The sequence below is a fragment of the Trachypithecus francoisi genome, unplaced genomic scaffold (assembly GCF_009764315.1).
Source record: "Trachypithecus francoisi isolate TF-2019V2 unplaced genomic scaffold, Tfra_2.0 Lachesis_group3, whole genome shotgun sequence".
Taxonomy (NCBI): Eukaryota; Metazoa; Chordata; class Mammalia; order Primates; family Cercopithecidae; genus Trachypithecus; species Trachypithecus francoisi.
The window spans coordinates 66,484,025-66,501,476 of NW_022681468.1; the positions used below are offsets into that span (position 1 = coordinate 66,484,025).

The window sequence follows — 17,452 nt, forward strand, 5'->3', positions numbered from 1 at the left end:
TCAATAGGCAAGTGAATGCCTGCAGACTAATTTTTTTTTTCCTCCACTGAAACATTTTTCTTTCCCTATCCATCTCGTTGAAAAGAGCCTGGTCTTTGCTCCCCAAATAGTCCTGAATTCAAATCTTAAACTCTTCTAGTTGTATGATCTTGGGTTTATGTCTTTGCTAATTATCTCATCCTTCATAGAAAGGAATAAACAGTATCTATTTTGCCAGGTTATTAGTACTAAATATGAGAATTCTCAGTATGGTGTAAACCCTTATAGGGCTTTGTAGAAAAACCTGGATTTAAAATCTTGCTTTGTTACTTACTGGTTGTGTAACTTCAGACAAATTACTTAGTCTTTTTGATTGTCAATTTTCATTTGTAAAGTAGAAATTAAGAAGAAATCTATTTCATTATTGTTTTTTGAGGAAATAGTATATATAAAGGTTTTAGCATAGAATATGGAACATGTTAAGTTCTTAGTAAAGAGTTGTTGTTTCCGCTAACAGTATAGGAAATATTGCAGGATTAGTTCACTAATTTTATCTTTGTACATCTTTAGACTTCTGTTTTCTGTTACACAGTTTTATAACTCCAGTACTTCATGACTAAGCATTTCTAGATTCAAGAAAAATTTAGTATAACATTTTCATTTGTCTGGAGAGAAATTGTGCACATATCTGAAATTCAAAACAAAGGTGGCAGTTTGGTTATGAATTACGTTAGAAAATGAAGATGTATATATACACAAAGTATGTGAACCTTAAAACTCCCCATGTCATAACACTTATTACTGTTGCAATTTTACATTTATTTATCTGTTGATTTGATTAATTTCTGTTTCTGGATTTCAATTTCCATGAGGGAAGGGACTAGTTAGTTTTTACCATTATATTCTTGCCACATAGCAAGTGCTTATGATATAGTTTGCTGAAAGGGATGAATGAATATAAATTAAGAAGTATGGACATTTAAGTTACACAACAATTTATTTTGACTGTTAATTAGAAATACAGTGTTTCTGAGCTAATATGCTTCCTCTTTGGTTATATAACACCTTGTGCTTTGCTCTCTCATGATGATTATTTTGTGTTATTGTTTTCTTGATAATCTCTCCCACTGGACTCTTTGTTTTCTGAGGAAGGAGACCTTGTAATTTTTGTTTTTGTGTTTCTAATGTCTAGCACTGCATTTTATGTGTGATAAATAGTTGATTAATCTTTGTAAAAGTAATTAAATGAATATTGTGCAAGTAATCTCTTTACAGGAAATGCTGGGGCTCTCTAAAGTACCAGTTACTCAAGCAACACGTGGTCCTCAGGTACAGCAGCCACCTCCTTCTAACAGGTAATTAAATATGATGAAGAGAATTTGACCATTTCTGTAGGTATTTTAGACATTCCATACCCTTGAACATAGACATTCAGTGATACTATATTGTTAAATATTTTTAGGAATATAAGTAAATTGTGTTAACATACTTTTTAAAGAACTGAGGCAAAATCATGCCATTAAAATGGTTTGTTTTTTGTTGTAACAATGTAAAGAGTTACTTTAGTTTTGTTATTTTCCTTATTTTTTATTTTGAACTTTGGAAAAAACTTGTTTTTGTGTGGGTTTAGGGCAGCCAAGGTTTTTATTTTTTCTTCTTAGCTTTAGAGGTAGCTTTTTCCCCTAAGGTTTCTGGAGTGCAGTGGCACGATCTTGGCTCACTGCAACTTCCGCCTCCCAGGTTCAAGCAGTTCTCCTGCCTCAGCCTCTCGAGTAGCTGGGATTACAGGCATGCACCACCATGCCTGGCTAATTTTTGTTTTTTTAGTGGATACGGACTTTCACCATCTTGATCTCCTGCCCTTGTGATCCTCCCTCCTCGGCCTCCCAAAGTGCTGGGATTACAGTCGTGAGCCACCACGCCCTGCTAGCTTTTTCCCCTAAGCTTTTTAATCAGGGGTAGTATTACTAAAATTGAGTTGATGTATTTTCTCATAATTATTTCAGTAACCTAAAACTGACTAGACTAGTAAATGAAAGATGAAATCCTGACGTAGTACTTGGTTTGAGTGTTTCGTTTATTGTAGTTGTACTCAAAAGGTGGTTTCTGGAGCTGATATCATCAAGTGTTACCTAGGAATGTGTTTGAAATGCAAATTCTTGGGGTCCACTCCACACCTACTGAAACAAACTCTAGAACTGGGATCTAGCAAAATGTGTTAAAATAAGCCCTCCATCTGGTTCTCATGTACACGAAAGTTTGAGAACCATTGGTCTGCTGTGTGTTCAGAGTATTGTTTTCTATTTTTAGGAAAGTGAAATTTGTTTCTTGAACTCTCACCCATAAACATTTATAAATGACTTTTTATTTAATTTTGTTTCTCAGATTCTTACAACCAGTACAGAAAATAGACATGAATCTCACAGATCTTCTGGGAGAACTCCAGCGAGACCCTTGGCCTGTACCACAGGGAAAGAGACCTTTGCGTTCCTCCGGAGTGGCACTTTCCATAGCTGTAGGACTGCTGGAGGTAGGGAAGATGGTTTTGTTTTGGAATGTAAAGTGTGTGTGTGTGTGTGTGTGTGTGTGCGCGTGTGTGTAATTGTAAGGATATAGGAAGAACCAAAGTGCTTTTTTTCCTCCCTGTTTTCTCACTCAGCATCAACAAAGAATACTTCTGTGGTTTTCCCTCACAAACCAACCAAGCAGTTCTGCCTTCCATACCAGCTGGGTGTCCTGTAATTCAGTTCAATTCTGACACTATCTAACTGGAGATAACATCACATCTCACAGATTGAGGGCTCAGTCTCACAAGACTGCCCCCCACTTCAGTGCCAGTCACAAGTAGTAGGTTGTCACCTATATTTCTTTTTTTTTCTTTTTTTTGAGACGGAGTCTTGCTCTATCGCCGGGGCTGGAGTGCAGTGGCCGGATCTCAGCTCACTGCAAGCTCCCCCTTCCGGGTTCCCGCCATTCTCCTGCCTCAGCCTCCGGAGTAGCTGGGACTACAGGCGCCCGCCACCTTGCCTGGCTAGATTTTTGTATTTTTTTTTTTTTTTTTGAGGTGGAGTCTCGCTCTGTTGCCCGGCTGGAGTGCAGTGGCCAGATCTCAGCTCACTGCAAGCTCCGCCTCCCGGGTTTACGCCATTCTCCTGCCTCAGCCTCCCGAGTAGCTGGGACTACAGGCGCCCGCCACCTCGCCCAGCTAGTTTTTGTATTTTTAGTAGAGACGGGGTTTCACTGTGTTAGCCAGGATGGTCTCGATCTCCTGACCTCGTGATCCGCCCGTCTCGGCCTCCCAAAGTGCTGGGATTACAGGCTTGAGCCACCGCGCCCGGCCGGTTTTTGTATTTTTTAGTAGAGACGGGGTTTCACCGTTTTAGCCAGGATGGTCTCCATCTCCTGACCTCGTGATCTGCCCGTCTCGGCCTCCCAAAGTGCTGGGATTACAGGCTTGAGCCACCGCGCCCGGCTGGTTGTCACCTATACTTCTGACAGACTGGCTGTAAATTGGACACTCTCCTTGGGTTTGATTCATTTGCTAGAATGGCTCACAGAACTCTAGGAAACACTTTATGTTTCTTGGTTTATGATAAAGATATTACGTAGAATATAGATGAACAGTCAGATGGACTAGATGCATAGACTGAGGTGTGAGAGAAGGGATTCCAAATTTCTGTGCCTTCTCTGGGGTACCACCCTCCAGGAACCTCCACATGTTCATTTGTCTGGAAGCTCTCCAAACTGTGTTCTTTTGGGTTTACATGAAGGCTTCACTACATAGGCATGATTGATTACATCGCTAGCCATTATCCCCTCTCTCCTGGAAGTTGGGGGTGTGGAACTGAAAGCCTCAACCCTCTAATCATGCTTTAGTCTTTTCCGTGACCAGCCCCCATCTTGAAGCTATGTGGGAGTCATTTTATTAGCATACAGAAGGCCCTCTTGGCTGGGCACCTCATGCCTGTAATCCCAGCACTTTGGGAGGCTGAGGTGGGCAGATCACCTGAGGTCAGGAGTTTGAGACCAGCATGACCAATATGGCAAAACCCCATCTCTACCAAAAATACAAAAATTAGCCAGGCATGGTGGTGGGCATCTATAATCCCGGCCACTTGGGAGGCTGAAGCAGGGAGAATTGCCTGAACCCAGGAGGTGGAGGTTGCAGGGAGCTGAGATCGTGTCACTGCACTTTAACCTGGGTGACAGAGTGAGACTCTGTCTCAAAAAACAAAAACAAAAAATAAAAGATACTCTTATCATTCTACAGATTCCAAGGTTTTTAGGAGCTGTGTGTCAGGAAAGGAGAGGAAAAAATATATTTCCCAGTATTATAGGAAATGGTATGTACAAGAGAATATTAAGTCAAAAAAAATCAGTTATGGGACAGTGAGTGTATGATTTTATCTATGTGAAGTGTTTTCCTACAGCGTATTGTCTTATGTATTGTTTTGCATATATCCTGTACAGACATGATTCTGGAAAGAAGTTCACCCAGATATTAACAGTGGTGCAGTAAGTGGGGTTTTAGTAGAATTTGAAAATTTTATACTATACGTATCTTAGTTTTAGAATTACAAAATAGTGGCCAGGTGCGGTGGCTCACGCCTGTAATCCCAGCACTTTGGGAGGCCGAGGAGGGCAGATCATGAGGTCAGGAGATCAAGACCATCCTAGCTAACACAGTGAAACTCCGTCTCTACTAAAAATACAAAAAAAAAATTAGCCGGGCGTGGTGGCACGTGCCTGTAATCCCAGCTACTCGGGAGACTGAGGCAGGCGAATCACTTGAACCCGAAAGGCAGAGGTTGTAGTGAGCCGAGATCATGCCACTGCACTGCAGCCTGGGCAAAGAGAGAGACTCCATCTCAAAAACAAAACAAAACAAAATAGTTTCTTTAAAATGTTTGTAAAAAAATTTGAAATGCTATCAAATTTATGGAAAAGGTGCAAGAAGTGTATAAATAATTTTTTTTTCTCCTGACTTTGAGATTGTGAACCCTAAATATCTGAGACAATCTCAATTAATTTAGAAAGTTAATTTTGGGCTTAGTGCGTTGGCTCACGCCTGTAATCTCACCATTGTGGGAGGCCGAGGTGGGTGGATCTCTTGAGGTCAGGAGTTTGAGACCAGCCTGATCAACATGGTGAAACCCTGTCTCTACTAAAAATACAAAAAAATTAGCTGGGTGTGGTGGCAGGTGCCTGTATTCCCAGCTACTTGGGAGGCTGAAGTAGGAGAATCACTTGAACCCGGGAGGTAGAGGTTGCAGTGAGCCAGGATCACGCCACTGCACTCCAATCTGGGTGACAGAGTGAGACTCCATCTCAAAAGAAAAAAAAAAAAAAAAAAGAAAGTTTATTTTGCCAAGGCTGAGGACTTGTGCCTCTGGAGGTCCTGATGACATGCGTCCAAGGTGGTCAGAGCACAACTGGTTTTATAAATTTTAGGGAGACATGAGACATCAATCAATATATGTAAGATATATGTTGGTTCCATCCAGATAGGTGGGACCTGGAAGCTCCTCACGCAGGGAGGGGCTTCCAGGTCACAGGTAGGTGAGAGACAGGTAGGTGAGAGACACACATAGATGCATTCTTTTGAGTTTCTGATTAGCCTTTCCCCGGCAATCAGATATGCATTTATCTTAGTGAGCAGAGGGATGACTTTGAATAGAATGGGAGATAGGTTTGCCCTAAGCAGTTTCCAGCTTGACTTTTCCCTTTCGTTTAATAATTTTGGGGTCCCAAGATTTATTTTCCTTTCACAAAATTAAGTTGCTGATATGATAGTCCCAACCTCTTGAAACTTTATATTTCCTATGAACCAGGATAATCTTCTATATAACCATAATATAAAACTATTAAAATCAAAATATTAACACTGATGCATTATGACCAGCTAATTCTCAGACCCCATTCAAGTTTTACCAGTTGTCTCAATAATTTACTTTACTGAAAGGATTTAATTCAGTTCTGCATTTATGGCTATATCTATTTACTCTCCTTCAGCCTGGAACAGTTCCTTAATCTTTCCTGATCTTGACACTTTGGAAGATTCAGACCAGTTATTTGTAAAAAATTCCTCAATTTGAGTTTGTCTTGAAGTATCCTCGTAATTTGGTTTGGGTCTTACATCTTTGGGAGGAATATCACAGAAGTAATGCTGTGTTCTTATTGTTGCATCTTACAGGTGGCACATGATTTTCATTTGTTCCATTACTGATGATACTCACTTTGGTCATCCATTAAGGTTGTATCTGCCAGGGCTCTCCACTTTATTTTTATTTTTATTTTATTTTTTCGAGACGGAGTCTCGCTCTGTCGCCCAGGCTGGAGTGCAGTGGCCGGATCTCAGCTCACTGCAAGCTCCGCCTCCCGGGTTCACGCGATTCTCCTGCCTCAGCCTCCCGAGTATCTGGGACTACAGGCGCCCGCCACCTCGCCCGGCTAGTTTTTTTGTATTTTTAGTAGAGACAGGGTTTCACCGTGTTAGCCAGGATGGTCTTGATCTCCTGACCTCGTGATCCGCCCGTCTCGGCCTCCCAAAGTGCTGGGATTACATGCTTGAGCCACCGCGCCCGGCTGCTCTCCACTTTAAAATTGCTCTTTTTTTACCCCTTTGTAATTAATAAATATTGCAAAATATTAGAAACCCCCATGCTGATTTGTTTCATTACTGCTGATGTTAACTTTCCTTACTTGGTTAAGGTTGTTTTTGCCACTGTAAAGTTACAGGTTTTCCTATTGTAATTATAAATATCTTATTAGGAGATACCTTGAAGATATGTGAATAACCAGTGTACTCAGCAAAGTTTTACTCACTAGTTTAGCATCCATTGATGATTCTTTTCTAATCAATTATTATTATGATGCATGCCAAATAGTGGCTTTCTAATTCCATCATTTCTATGTTTATTAATTGGCTTTGTACTTGAGGAAGAGCTTTTTCTCCTCTCCCATTTACGTATTTATATATATATATAAACTTATACACACACACACATATATATGTAAATACATACAGAATACACACTGGGTGGATTCTTACATTCTTATTTTATACAACAAGATATATTCCTTTACTGTCATTATTTACTTTGATGCTTAGGTTTTCCCAGATTTGGCTAGTGGGAGCCTCTTCAAGCTGCTTCTGGGTCCTTATTAAATGCTGCATGTTTGCTTAAATACTTCGTTTCTGGTATAGTAAGATGTTCAGGGCTCATCTTATCCTTTTCCTGCTCTGGACCTGAAATGAACCATTTAGGAGCCCTGTTTCCTATTAGCCTTGATTCTACCAAGTAGAAGATAATGCTTCATGTGCACCCTTACCCTGGGTGTCATTAATTTTAGGTCCAAGTGGATGGAGCTAAGAAAAAAATGTAGGTGCATATATGTTTATCTGTGTATGTACATAAAATTATGTGTGCATGTATGTCTACATACTCCAATATACATGTACGATCTCTATTAAAATAAAAACATTTATATTAAAAACCAGTAATTCTTTCAAGTATGTTCAATTCAATACCACAGGGTTTATTCTCTCCTTCCCGCTTTTCCATATTTGTAACTCGTTCTCTATGAGAAACCTGCTCCCGTTATCAAATATATTTACTTATTTGCTTAGTCCTAGATTATCTAGAATAGTTTTAGAGTTTCTGGCTCATACCTCTATTAGAAACAAGAATAGGAGTTAGAGCTCAATATTTGTTTAATGTTCTGAGAATATATAGTACAAAATATAATGTTCATAAGTTAAATGGGTTATTCCCCTCCACTGCCCTTAGTGTGATTATGTTTTTCTTTGCTGTAAGTTTTTATTTGTATTTTCTAGTAAATTTCTTTCTTTCTTTTTTTTTTTTTTGAGACGGAGTCTCGCTCTGTCACCCAGGCTGGAGTGCAGTGGTTCTATCTCGGCTCTCTGCAAACTCTGCCTCCCGGGTTCACGCCATTCTCTTGCCTTAGCCTCCTGAGTAGCTGGGACTACTGGTGCCCGCCACCATGCCCGGCTAATTTTTTATATTTTTATTTGAGACGGGGTTTCACCATGTTAGCCAGGATGGTCTCAAACTTCTGGCCTCGTGTTCCACCCACCTCAGCCTCCCAAAGTGCTGGGATTACAGGCATGAGCCACTGCGCCCGGCTTTCCTAGTAAATTTCTTAAGAAGACTTAAGAGTACAGAATTTCCTGGGCTGTTGAATGTTTAAACTTTTTTCTTATGGTGCTGATAGTTGAAGAATAGCTTGGTTGGATATAAAAAGCCTTGCTTCTGATTTTTTTTTCCTGGAGTTTTTGGAAAATGCTTTTTCATTATTTTTTTACCTTGATGTGTTTTGATTTTTTTTTTTTTTTTTTTTTTAAACAGAGCCTCTGTTGCTCAGGCTGGTGTGCAGTTCGTGATCATAGCTTACTGCAGCACTGCAGCCTCAAATTCCTAGTCTCAAGCAATCCTCCAGCTGCAGACTACTCCCAAGTAGCTGGGACTACAGGCCCATGCCACTATGCCCAGCTAATTTTTAAATTTGCCATGTTGCCCAGGCTGGTCTTGAACTCCTGATCTCAAGTGATTCTCCCACCTTGGCTGATGTTTTTTGAGAAGGCTGATACCAGTCTTATTTTCTTGCCCTTGTAAATATTTGATCATTTTGCTTGAAGGTCTTGAAGAGTTTTTCTTTATGTTGTAGGGTTTTTGTTGCAGGTTAATTTTCTCTAGTATGTGGTAGGCCCTTGTTACATGTATTTTTTCCTATAAAGCTGTCTTATAGCTTTAAATAGTAGTTCTGTTCCATTGTTTTATTTTATTTGAGAACTCCCGGCTAGGCACGGTGGCTCACGCCTGTAATCCCAGCACTTCTGGGAGGCCGAGGCAGGCGGATTACCTGAAGTCAGGAGTTTGAGACCAGCCTGGCCAACATGGTGAAACCCCATCTCTACTAAAAATACAAAAATTAGCCGGGCACGGTGGCACACACCTGTAATCCCAGCTACTTGGGAGGCTGAGGCAGGAGAATTGCTTGAACCCGTGGACAGAGGTTGCAGTGAGCTGAGATCATGCCACTGCACTCTAGCCTGGCCAACAGCAAGACTCTGTCTCAAAAAAACTCCCATTTTATATAAATTGACTTCTTCTTTGCTAGCTTTTTATTTCAGTCATCTTTTTATTTCTTTATTTCATTTTCATTCTCTTGGTTTTTTTTCTTTTCTTTAGTGCCTCTTACTAAGTTTTCATTTGAATCTGTAGTTGTTCTTCTAGGCCTGCTGTTTGCTTCCCTCTTCTCTCTTCCGTGTACTTCTTCCCAAACTGCCCTTGATCTTCTTGGAGACTTGTAATGAGAGCATGAGAGATATAGTTCACAGGGATTTAGTGGGTTTTTCTCTCCGGCTATAGGACATTTGAAGTTTGGATGTTCTTTGTGTCAGTGTTTTATGAAAGTATCTGTATATAGTTTTATTTGCTCTTTTCTTCACTTTTTCAGCTTTACATGACTGCTGTTAGATACCCAGAATGAAGAGGGTATTTTTGTTATTAGTTAAGAAAGTTATAGAAGGAATAATCATACCTTGTGAAAACATTCAAACAGTATGAATGGTATATACAAATAAGTAGAAGACAACTTTCCTTGTTCTCCAGATTTGTTAACCATATGATTTTATTTATTTATTTATTTATTTATTTTTTTAGGTGGAGTTTCGCTCTCGTTGCCCAGGCTGGAGTGTAGTGGTGCAATCTCAGCTCACTGCAACCTCTGCCTCCTGGGTTTAAACGATTCTCCTGCCTCAACCTCCCAAGTAACTGGGATTATAGGCACCCGCCACCACACCCGGCTAATTTTTTTGTATTTTTAGTAGAGACAGGGTTTCACCATGTTATCCAGGCTGGTCTCGAACTCCTGACCTCAGATGATCTGCCCACCTCAGCCTCCCAAAGTGCTGGGATTACAGGTGTGAGCCACTGTGCCGGGCTAATCATGTGACTTTAAAAATTATCATGAAAGGTCGGGTGCGATGGCTCACGCCTGTAATCCTAGCACTTTGGGAAGCCGAGACGGGCGGATCACGAGGTCAGGAGATAGAGACCATCCTGGGCAACATGGTGAAACCCCGTCTCTACTAAAAATACAAAAAAATTAGCCGGGTGTGGTGGCAGGCACCTGTAGTCCCAGCTACTGGGAAGGCTGAGGCAGGGGAATGGTGTGAAGGCTGAGGCAGGGGAATGGTGTGAACCCAGGAGGCAGAGCTTGCAGTGAGCTGAGATGGCGCCACTGCACTCCAGCCTGGGCAACAGAGCAAGACTCTGTCTCAAAAAAAAAAAAAAAAAAAATCATGAAGTTTATATCATTTACATTCTCTTCTGAAGCTGTAGTGTAGGTTAAAAAATGTACTCTATTTTGTCCAATAACTACTTATAGAAATTACAGATAAAATAGCATTTCTAATATGACAATACAAATATTAATTGTGGAATAAAGTAGAGCGATTATACACAGGGAAGGATACTTTCATATATAAAAGTCACAGGATATCTTTTACATTTTTTTCTGGATCCTGTCACTTCTTTTGGATCATACCCAATTGCTCTTTTGTTTCTTTTTTTTTTTTTTTTTTTTTGAGACGGAGTCTCGCTCTGTCACCCGGACTGGAGTGCAGTGGCTGGATCTCAGCTCACTGCAAGCTCCGCCTCCCGGGTTTACACCATTCTCCTGCCTCAGCCTCCCGAGTAGCTGGGACTACAGGCGCCAGCCACCTCGCCCGGCTAGCTTTTTTTTTTTTTTTAGTAGAGACGGGGTTTCACCGTGTTAGCCAGGATGGTCTCGAACTCCTGACCTCGTGATCCGCCCGTCTCGGCCTCCCAAAGTGCTGGGATTACAGGCTTGAGCCACCACGCCCGGCCAAACTCTTTTGTTTCTTATAAATATTCTGAGTTCTTCCATATTCAAACATTAAAAAAATGGCCCTCTCATTTCATTGGTATTTTGGGTGGCTATAGAATTCTACTTTCAAAATAATCTTCCCTTGGAAATCTAAGTCATTCCTCTCTAGTGTTCTGACATAGACATACAGTTTATTGATGATAATTGGATGTAGTCTCATTCTTGTTCTTTTTTAAGGAAAGCTTATATTTTCACTAGACATTTTTAGAATATTCTCTTTTTTTTTTTTTTTTTGAGACGGAGTCTCGCTGTGTCGCCCAGGCTGGAGTGCAGTGGCGCGATCTCGGCTCACTGCAAGCTCCGCCTCCCGGGTTCCCGCCATTCTCCCGCCTCAGCCTCCGAGTAGCTGGGACTACAGGCGCCCGCCACCGCGCCCGGCTAGTTTTTTTTTTTGTATTTTTAGTAGAGACGGGGTTTCACCGTGTTAGCCAGGAGGGTATCGATCTCCTGACCTCGTGATCCGCCCGCCTCGGCCTCCCAAAGTGCTGGGATGACACCCAGCACTTGAGGCACCGCGCCCGGCCCGAATGTTCTCTTTAATTTTGGAGTTCCGAAATTTTGTTAGGCTGTATTTAGGTTTGATTTTTTTCTTTCTTTATGTTTGGTTTTGGTAGACCCTTTCATTCTGGAGACTGTTGTCATTCTTCAGCTTAATTTATTTTTCTTTTTCTGTTCTATATTCATTACATTGATGCTGGACCTCTATGTCTCTTTATATATTTATTTTTTTCCTCATATCTTTCTTTGCTTCTATTTATATGAGATTTCCTTAGCTTTGGTTTTGCATATTGCTAACTCAGTCTTCAGACATGCTTTTTGGCCCATCCATTGAGGTTTTAAAATTTTTCTTAATGCTTTTAATTCCGGAAACTTTTGAGAGTTGTCATGTTTGTTGTGATATCCATTGTAATATGTGCTTGGTTCTGTATCTCTCGGCCTCTAATTTTTGTGCAAAGACCCTTCTCCAGGCAGATGGCCTACTTTCTACAGAGAGCGGTTCTTAGGAATTGCTGATGGCAGAATCTGTCATCAGCTGCTGTATCTGGAGGTACAGATAAACACTATTTCTTCTTTGGTTTATGGCTGCTTTTTGTATTTTTTGACTCCAAATATGGAGCTTTTTGGGCATCCTCCTTGGGGAAGATCTGGCTTACTTTTGATATCTGTGATATGTTTTGTTGATTCTTTTGATAATCCAGTACAATCTATTGTTTGAATTCCTCAAAATTTCTGGTCTACTGCTTCCATTATTTCCTATCTTTAAATTTTATGTACTTTTTTTTTTTTTTTTTTTTTTTTTTTGAGACAGAGTCTAGTTCTGTTGCCTGGGCTGGAGTGCAGTGGCATGATCATGGTTCACTGCAGTGTCGAACTCCTTGGCTTAACCAATCCTCTCATCTCAGCCTCCTGAGAGGCTGGGACTATAGGCATGTCCCATCATACCCAACTAATTTTGTTATTATTATTATTATTATTTTAGAGACAAGGTCTCCTTTTGTTGCTCAGGCTGATCTTGAACTCCTAGGCTAAAGTGATTCTCCCACCTTGGCCCCCAAAAGTGTTGAGATTAGAGGCATGAGCCACGGTGTCTGGCCTATTTATTTATTTTTTATTTTACTTTATTATATTTTAGACAGAGTCTCACTCTGTCTTCCTGGCTGGAGTACAGTGGTGTGATCTTGCCTCACTGCAACCTCCACCTCCTGGGTTCAAGCAATTCTCTTGCCTCAGCCTCCTGAGAAGCTGGGATTGCAGGTGTGCGCTACCATACCCGGCTAATTTTTGTATTTTTTTTAGTAGAGATAGGGTTTTGCCATGTTGGCCAGGCTGGTCTCGAACTCCTGGCCTCAAGTTATCCACCTAAAACAACAACTTTTCTCTTATTTCACTGACATCTTGTGAGGAAGTGGAAGTAGATTGGGGTATTCAATCCATTCACTTGGATTAGAAGTATAAGTCATACGTACTTTCTCTCTCTCTCTTTCTCTTTCTCTTTCTTTTTTTGACAGTCTCACTCTGTCGCCCAGGCTGGAGTGCAGCGGCACATTCTTGGCTGACTGCAACCTCCATCTCCCGGGTTCAAGCAATTCTCTGCCTCTGTCTCCCAAGTAGCTGGGATTACAGGCGCCCGCCACGATGCCCGGCTAATTTTTTGTATTTTTAATAGAGATAGGGTTTCACCATATTGGCCAGACTGGTCTTGAACTCCTGACCTTGTGATCCACCCGCTTTGGCCTCCCAAAGTGCTGGGATTACAGGTGTGAGCCACTGCTTCGGGCCTCTTTCTTTTTTTTTTTTTGAGATGGCGTCTTGCTCCATCGCCCAGGCTAGAGTGGAGTGGTGCAATCTTGCCTCACTGCAACCTCCGCCTCCTGGGTTCAAGCCATTCTTCTGCCTCAGCCTCCTGAGTAGCCGGGACTACAGACATGTGCCACCACACCTGGCTAATTTTTGTATTTTTAGTAGAGACAGGATTTCACCATGTTGACCAGACTGGTTTCCAACTCTTGGCCTCAGGTGATCTACCCGCCTCAGCGTCCTAAAGTGCTGGGATTACAGGCGTGAGCCAGTATGTCCAGCCTCTTTTTTTTTTTTTGAGACGGAGTCTCACCTTGTTTCCCAGGCTGGAGTGCAGCGGCATGATCTTGGCTTACTGCGACCTCCGTCTCCTGGGTTCAAGTGATTCTCCTGCCTCAGCCTCTCGAGTAGGTGGGACTACAGGCGTCTGCCACCATGCCCGGCTAATTTTTTGTATTTTTAGTAGAGATGGGATTTCACCATGTTGACCAGGCTGTTCTTGAATTCCTGACCTCAGGTAACCCACCCGCCTCGGACTCCCAAAGTCCTGGGATTACAAGTGTGAGCCACCACGCCCAGCCTTTTTTTTTTTTTTTTTTTTTTTTTTTTGAGACGGAGTCTTGCTCTGTCGCCGGGGCTGGAGTGCAGTGGCCGGATCTCAGCTCACTGCAAGCTCCGCCTCCCGGGTTCACGCCATTCTCCTGCCTCAGCCTCCCGAGTAGCTGGGACTACAGACGCCCGCCACCTCGCCCGGCTAGTTTTTTGTATTTTTTAGTAGAGACGGGGTTTCACAGTGTTCGCCAGGATGGTCTCGATCTCCTGACCTCGTGATCCGCCCGTCTCGGCCTCCCAAAGTGCTGGGATTACAGGCTTGAGCCACCGCGCCCGGTCCAGCCTTTTTTTTTTTTCGATTATACTTGTGTTCTAAATATCGAAAACAAAAGTAAAACACCAACAAAAAAGTAGAAGAGCCAGGTGCAGTGGCATGCACTTCTCATTCCAGCTCAAGTGGGAAGATCACTTGAGCCCAGGAATTCAAGTCCAGCCTTGGCAACATAGTGAGATCGTCTCTAAAAAAAAAACATAGTTAAAAAAAAAAAAAATTAAAAACCCAAAACAAAACAAAATATGTTCACTCTTCCACTTCTCTCTCTACTCTTCCCAGTCTAAGATGAGTTAAGCAGGAGAAATATCCATGTTTATAGGGATTAGGCTCATAGATTAGTTTAGAATTAGGAATGTACTACTATTTACCATAAGATTTTAAAAGAAAGTTGTTCAGATACCTTTGTTTTTAAATTTCATTGTAAACATTTGATTATTTTATTTCTTAGAAAATATATGCTTTTTTCTTATTTAGAAGGAATATATAAAAAATTGTGAGAAATGTATATCCATATGTTTTGTTTTAAACTCTGGACTTTTTTTTTCAATAGTGTACTTTTCCCAACACTGGTGCTCGCATCATGATGTTCATTGGCGGTCCTGCTACTCAGGGGCCTGGAATGGTGGTTGGAGATGAGTTGAAGATACCTATAAGATCGTGGCATGACATTGACAAAGACAATGCCAAATATGTTAAAAAGGGAACTAAGGTAATTTCGACTTTTAAATCTTTTTGCCTTATTAGAAAACAGGTATTCATTTGCTGGCAGAAGAAGAATACAAATAGTTTTTGATAGAAATTGATGTTATACAGTTTGATACTACAACTGGTATTCAGAATTGGAGAAATACTCATTTTTTCTTGATAATTTGTTATACTTTTTCTGGTTTGAAATATTTAAACACTTCATAGTAGGTGTCAGTAGGTATCTCCTTAAAAATTATTACTGAGAGAAACATTCTATGCCTTCTTAAATATTCATGTTAAAGAATGTCTTTCTGTTTAGGAAAAGTTGTTTTTACATTTTTCAGTTTTTCATTTCCAAGAGGCAGTCCTTAATTTTTCCTTCAGATATGAATATTGTTCATAGTTTAAATAGTCCATCATTTTCTTGTGAGTTGTTTTATATTCATCTAACTTCCCATTTTTTGGGTTTGTGTAAGAACATTTCACTAATGTTGATTTTTGACTCTCTTATATTGGTTCTATTTGTTAGTATCTCTTAATTTTTTAATTCTCTAGAGTTCAGTTTTAGTTTAGTTTGTGCTGTATCATGTATTTTTTGATATCATCAGTATTATATTTTTAAAAGTAATTTATGACATAATTTTTGCCACTGTTAATGGATGCTTTTCTTTCTTGCCAACTAATTTCCTTTATGAACTTGGAATTTTTCTTGGTTACAGCTTCTAAAACCTTTCAATAAAGGTTTTAGATTCATTTATCTTACTACTTTTTGTATTTTCTCTATTTTTGGATGTTTTTGTTACTTGGGTATGGATTTAGCCAGGAAAGAGAGTTCTCCATTGTTTTTCTTTCTTCTTCTTTTTTTTTTATTGAGACAAAGTCTTGCTCTGTCGCCCAGGCTGGAGTGCAGTGGCACAGTCTTCGCTCACTGCAAGCTCCACCTCCTGGGTTCATGCCATTCTCCTGCCTCAGCCTCCTGAGTAGCTGGGACTACAGGTGCCCGTCACCACGCCTGGGTAATTTTTTGTATTTTTAATAGAGACGGGGTTTCACTGTGTTAGCCAGGATGGTCTTGATCTCCTGACCTCGTGATCTGCCCTCCTCGGCTTCCCAAAGTGCTGGGATTACAGGTGTGAGCCACCACGCCCGGCCTGTTGTTTTTCTATTATATTTGTGTGTGAAGAACAAAATATACAAGATGCCTTTCTTTAAATTTGGCTTCATCTAGGGGTTTATCTAGAAAGAGTGGCTTTTAAGGAAAAAAATTGTGAAAATGTCAGACTCACAGAAGTTGTTATATAATTTTATTAACATTACAGAAAGTTAAATAGCAAACCATAATTTAAATTATGATGAGTTATTCTTTTAGTCCTTCTTAGATCATTTTGATTTGTTAATTGAAAAAAGATGTATAGGATGATTTTGTATATTATTTTAATTAAAAAAATCTTTTGTAGCATTTTGAAGCATTGGCTAATCGAGCTGCTACAACTGGCCATGTTATTGATATCTATGCATGTGCATTAGATCAGACAGGTCTCCTGGAGATGAAATGCTGTCCCAACCTTACTGGGTATGTATTTAAATTTTTACAGTTTTTGTAATTACAAGCAAATGATGACATTTACTGATATAAAGCAATAATGACCGTTTAGGGAAAAATGGTATCTCCCCAGTACTTCAGGGCAACACATCTGTTAGTAGTTTTTGATATTCCTTTCAGTAAAGCACACTTTTAAATGTTTTAAAAAATATGGAGTTATAAAGGTCTGTTTTCTAAAGCTCACTTTGATATTTTGAAGTTATTATTTTGATTTATTACTTTAACAGCATTTTGAGATAAAATTCACATACCATAAACATACCGTTTAAAATGTCAATTTGATTCTTTTAGTATATTTACAGGATGCATAGCCATCACCATAATTTGTTTAGAACATTTGCATTACCCTAGAAACTATGTACCCATTAGCAGTTACTTCCCATTACTCCCTCCTTTCTCTTCTCCCCACCCTCTCATCCTTAGACAGCTGATAATTGCCTGTTCTGGATATTTTATAAAATGGAATCATAGGCTGGATGCAGTGGCTCACGCTTGTAATCCCAGCACTTTGGGAGGCTGAGGCGAGTAGATCATGAGGTCAGGAGTTCACCACCAGCCTGGCCAAGATGGTGAAACCCCGTCTCTACTAAAAATACAAAAATTAGCCAGGCGTGGTGGCAGGCGCCTGTAATCCCAGCTACTCAGGAGGCTGAGGCAGGAGAATTGCTTGAACTGGGGTGGCAGAGGTTGCAGTGAGCCGAGATTGTGCCACTGTACTCCAGCCTGGGCGATAGATAGAGTGAAACTCCGTCTCAAAAAACAAACAGAAAAAGGAGTCAGAGCTGGGCGCCATGGCTCCCGACTGTAATCCTAGCACTTTGAGAAGCTGAGGCGGGAGGATTATCTGAGGTCAGGAGTTCAAGACCAGCCTGGCCAACATGGCAAAACCCCATCTCTACTAAAAAACACAGAAATTAGCCAGGCGTGGTGGCACTTGCCTGTAATCCCAGCTACTCAGGAGGTTGAGGCAGGAGAATCACTTGAACCTGGAGGTGGAGGTTTCAGTGAGCCAAGAAGATTGTGCCACTGCACTCCAGCCTGGGCCACAGAGTGAGACTGTTTCA

The 17,452-nt window shown here is 40.8% G+C and overlaps 1 protein-coding gene across 3 annotated transcripts in view; it reads left to right on the forward strand.

Annotated features, from left to right (window-relative positions):
• SEC23A (Sec23 homolog A, COPII coat complex component) overlaps window positions 1–17,452 on the forward strand; it is a 75,876-nt gene that overhangs the window by 16,065 nt on the left and 42,359 nt on the right. For all 3 annotated transcript variants that reach the window (XM_033188217.1, XM_033188216.1, XM_033188218.1), the window contains 4 exons: window positions 1,255–1,334; window positions 2,365–2,509; window positions 14,649–14,807; window positions 16,243–16,358. In XM_033188217.1, coding sequence (XP_033044108.1) covers window positions 1,255–1,334; window positions 2,365–2,509; window positions 14,649–14,807; window positions 16,243–16,358 — 500 coding nt within the window. The remainder of the gene's footprint in view (window positions 1–1,254; window positions 1,335–2,364; window positions 2,510–14,648; window positions 14,808–16,242; window positions 16,359–17,452) is intronic.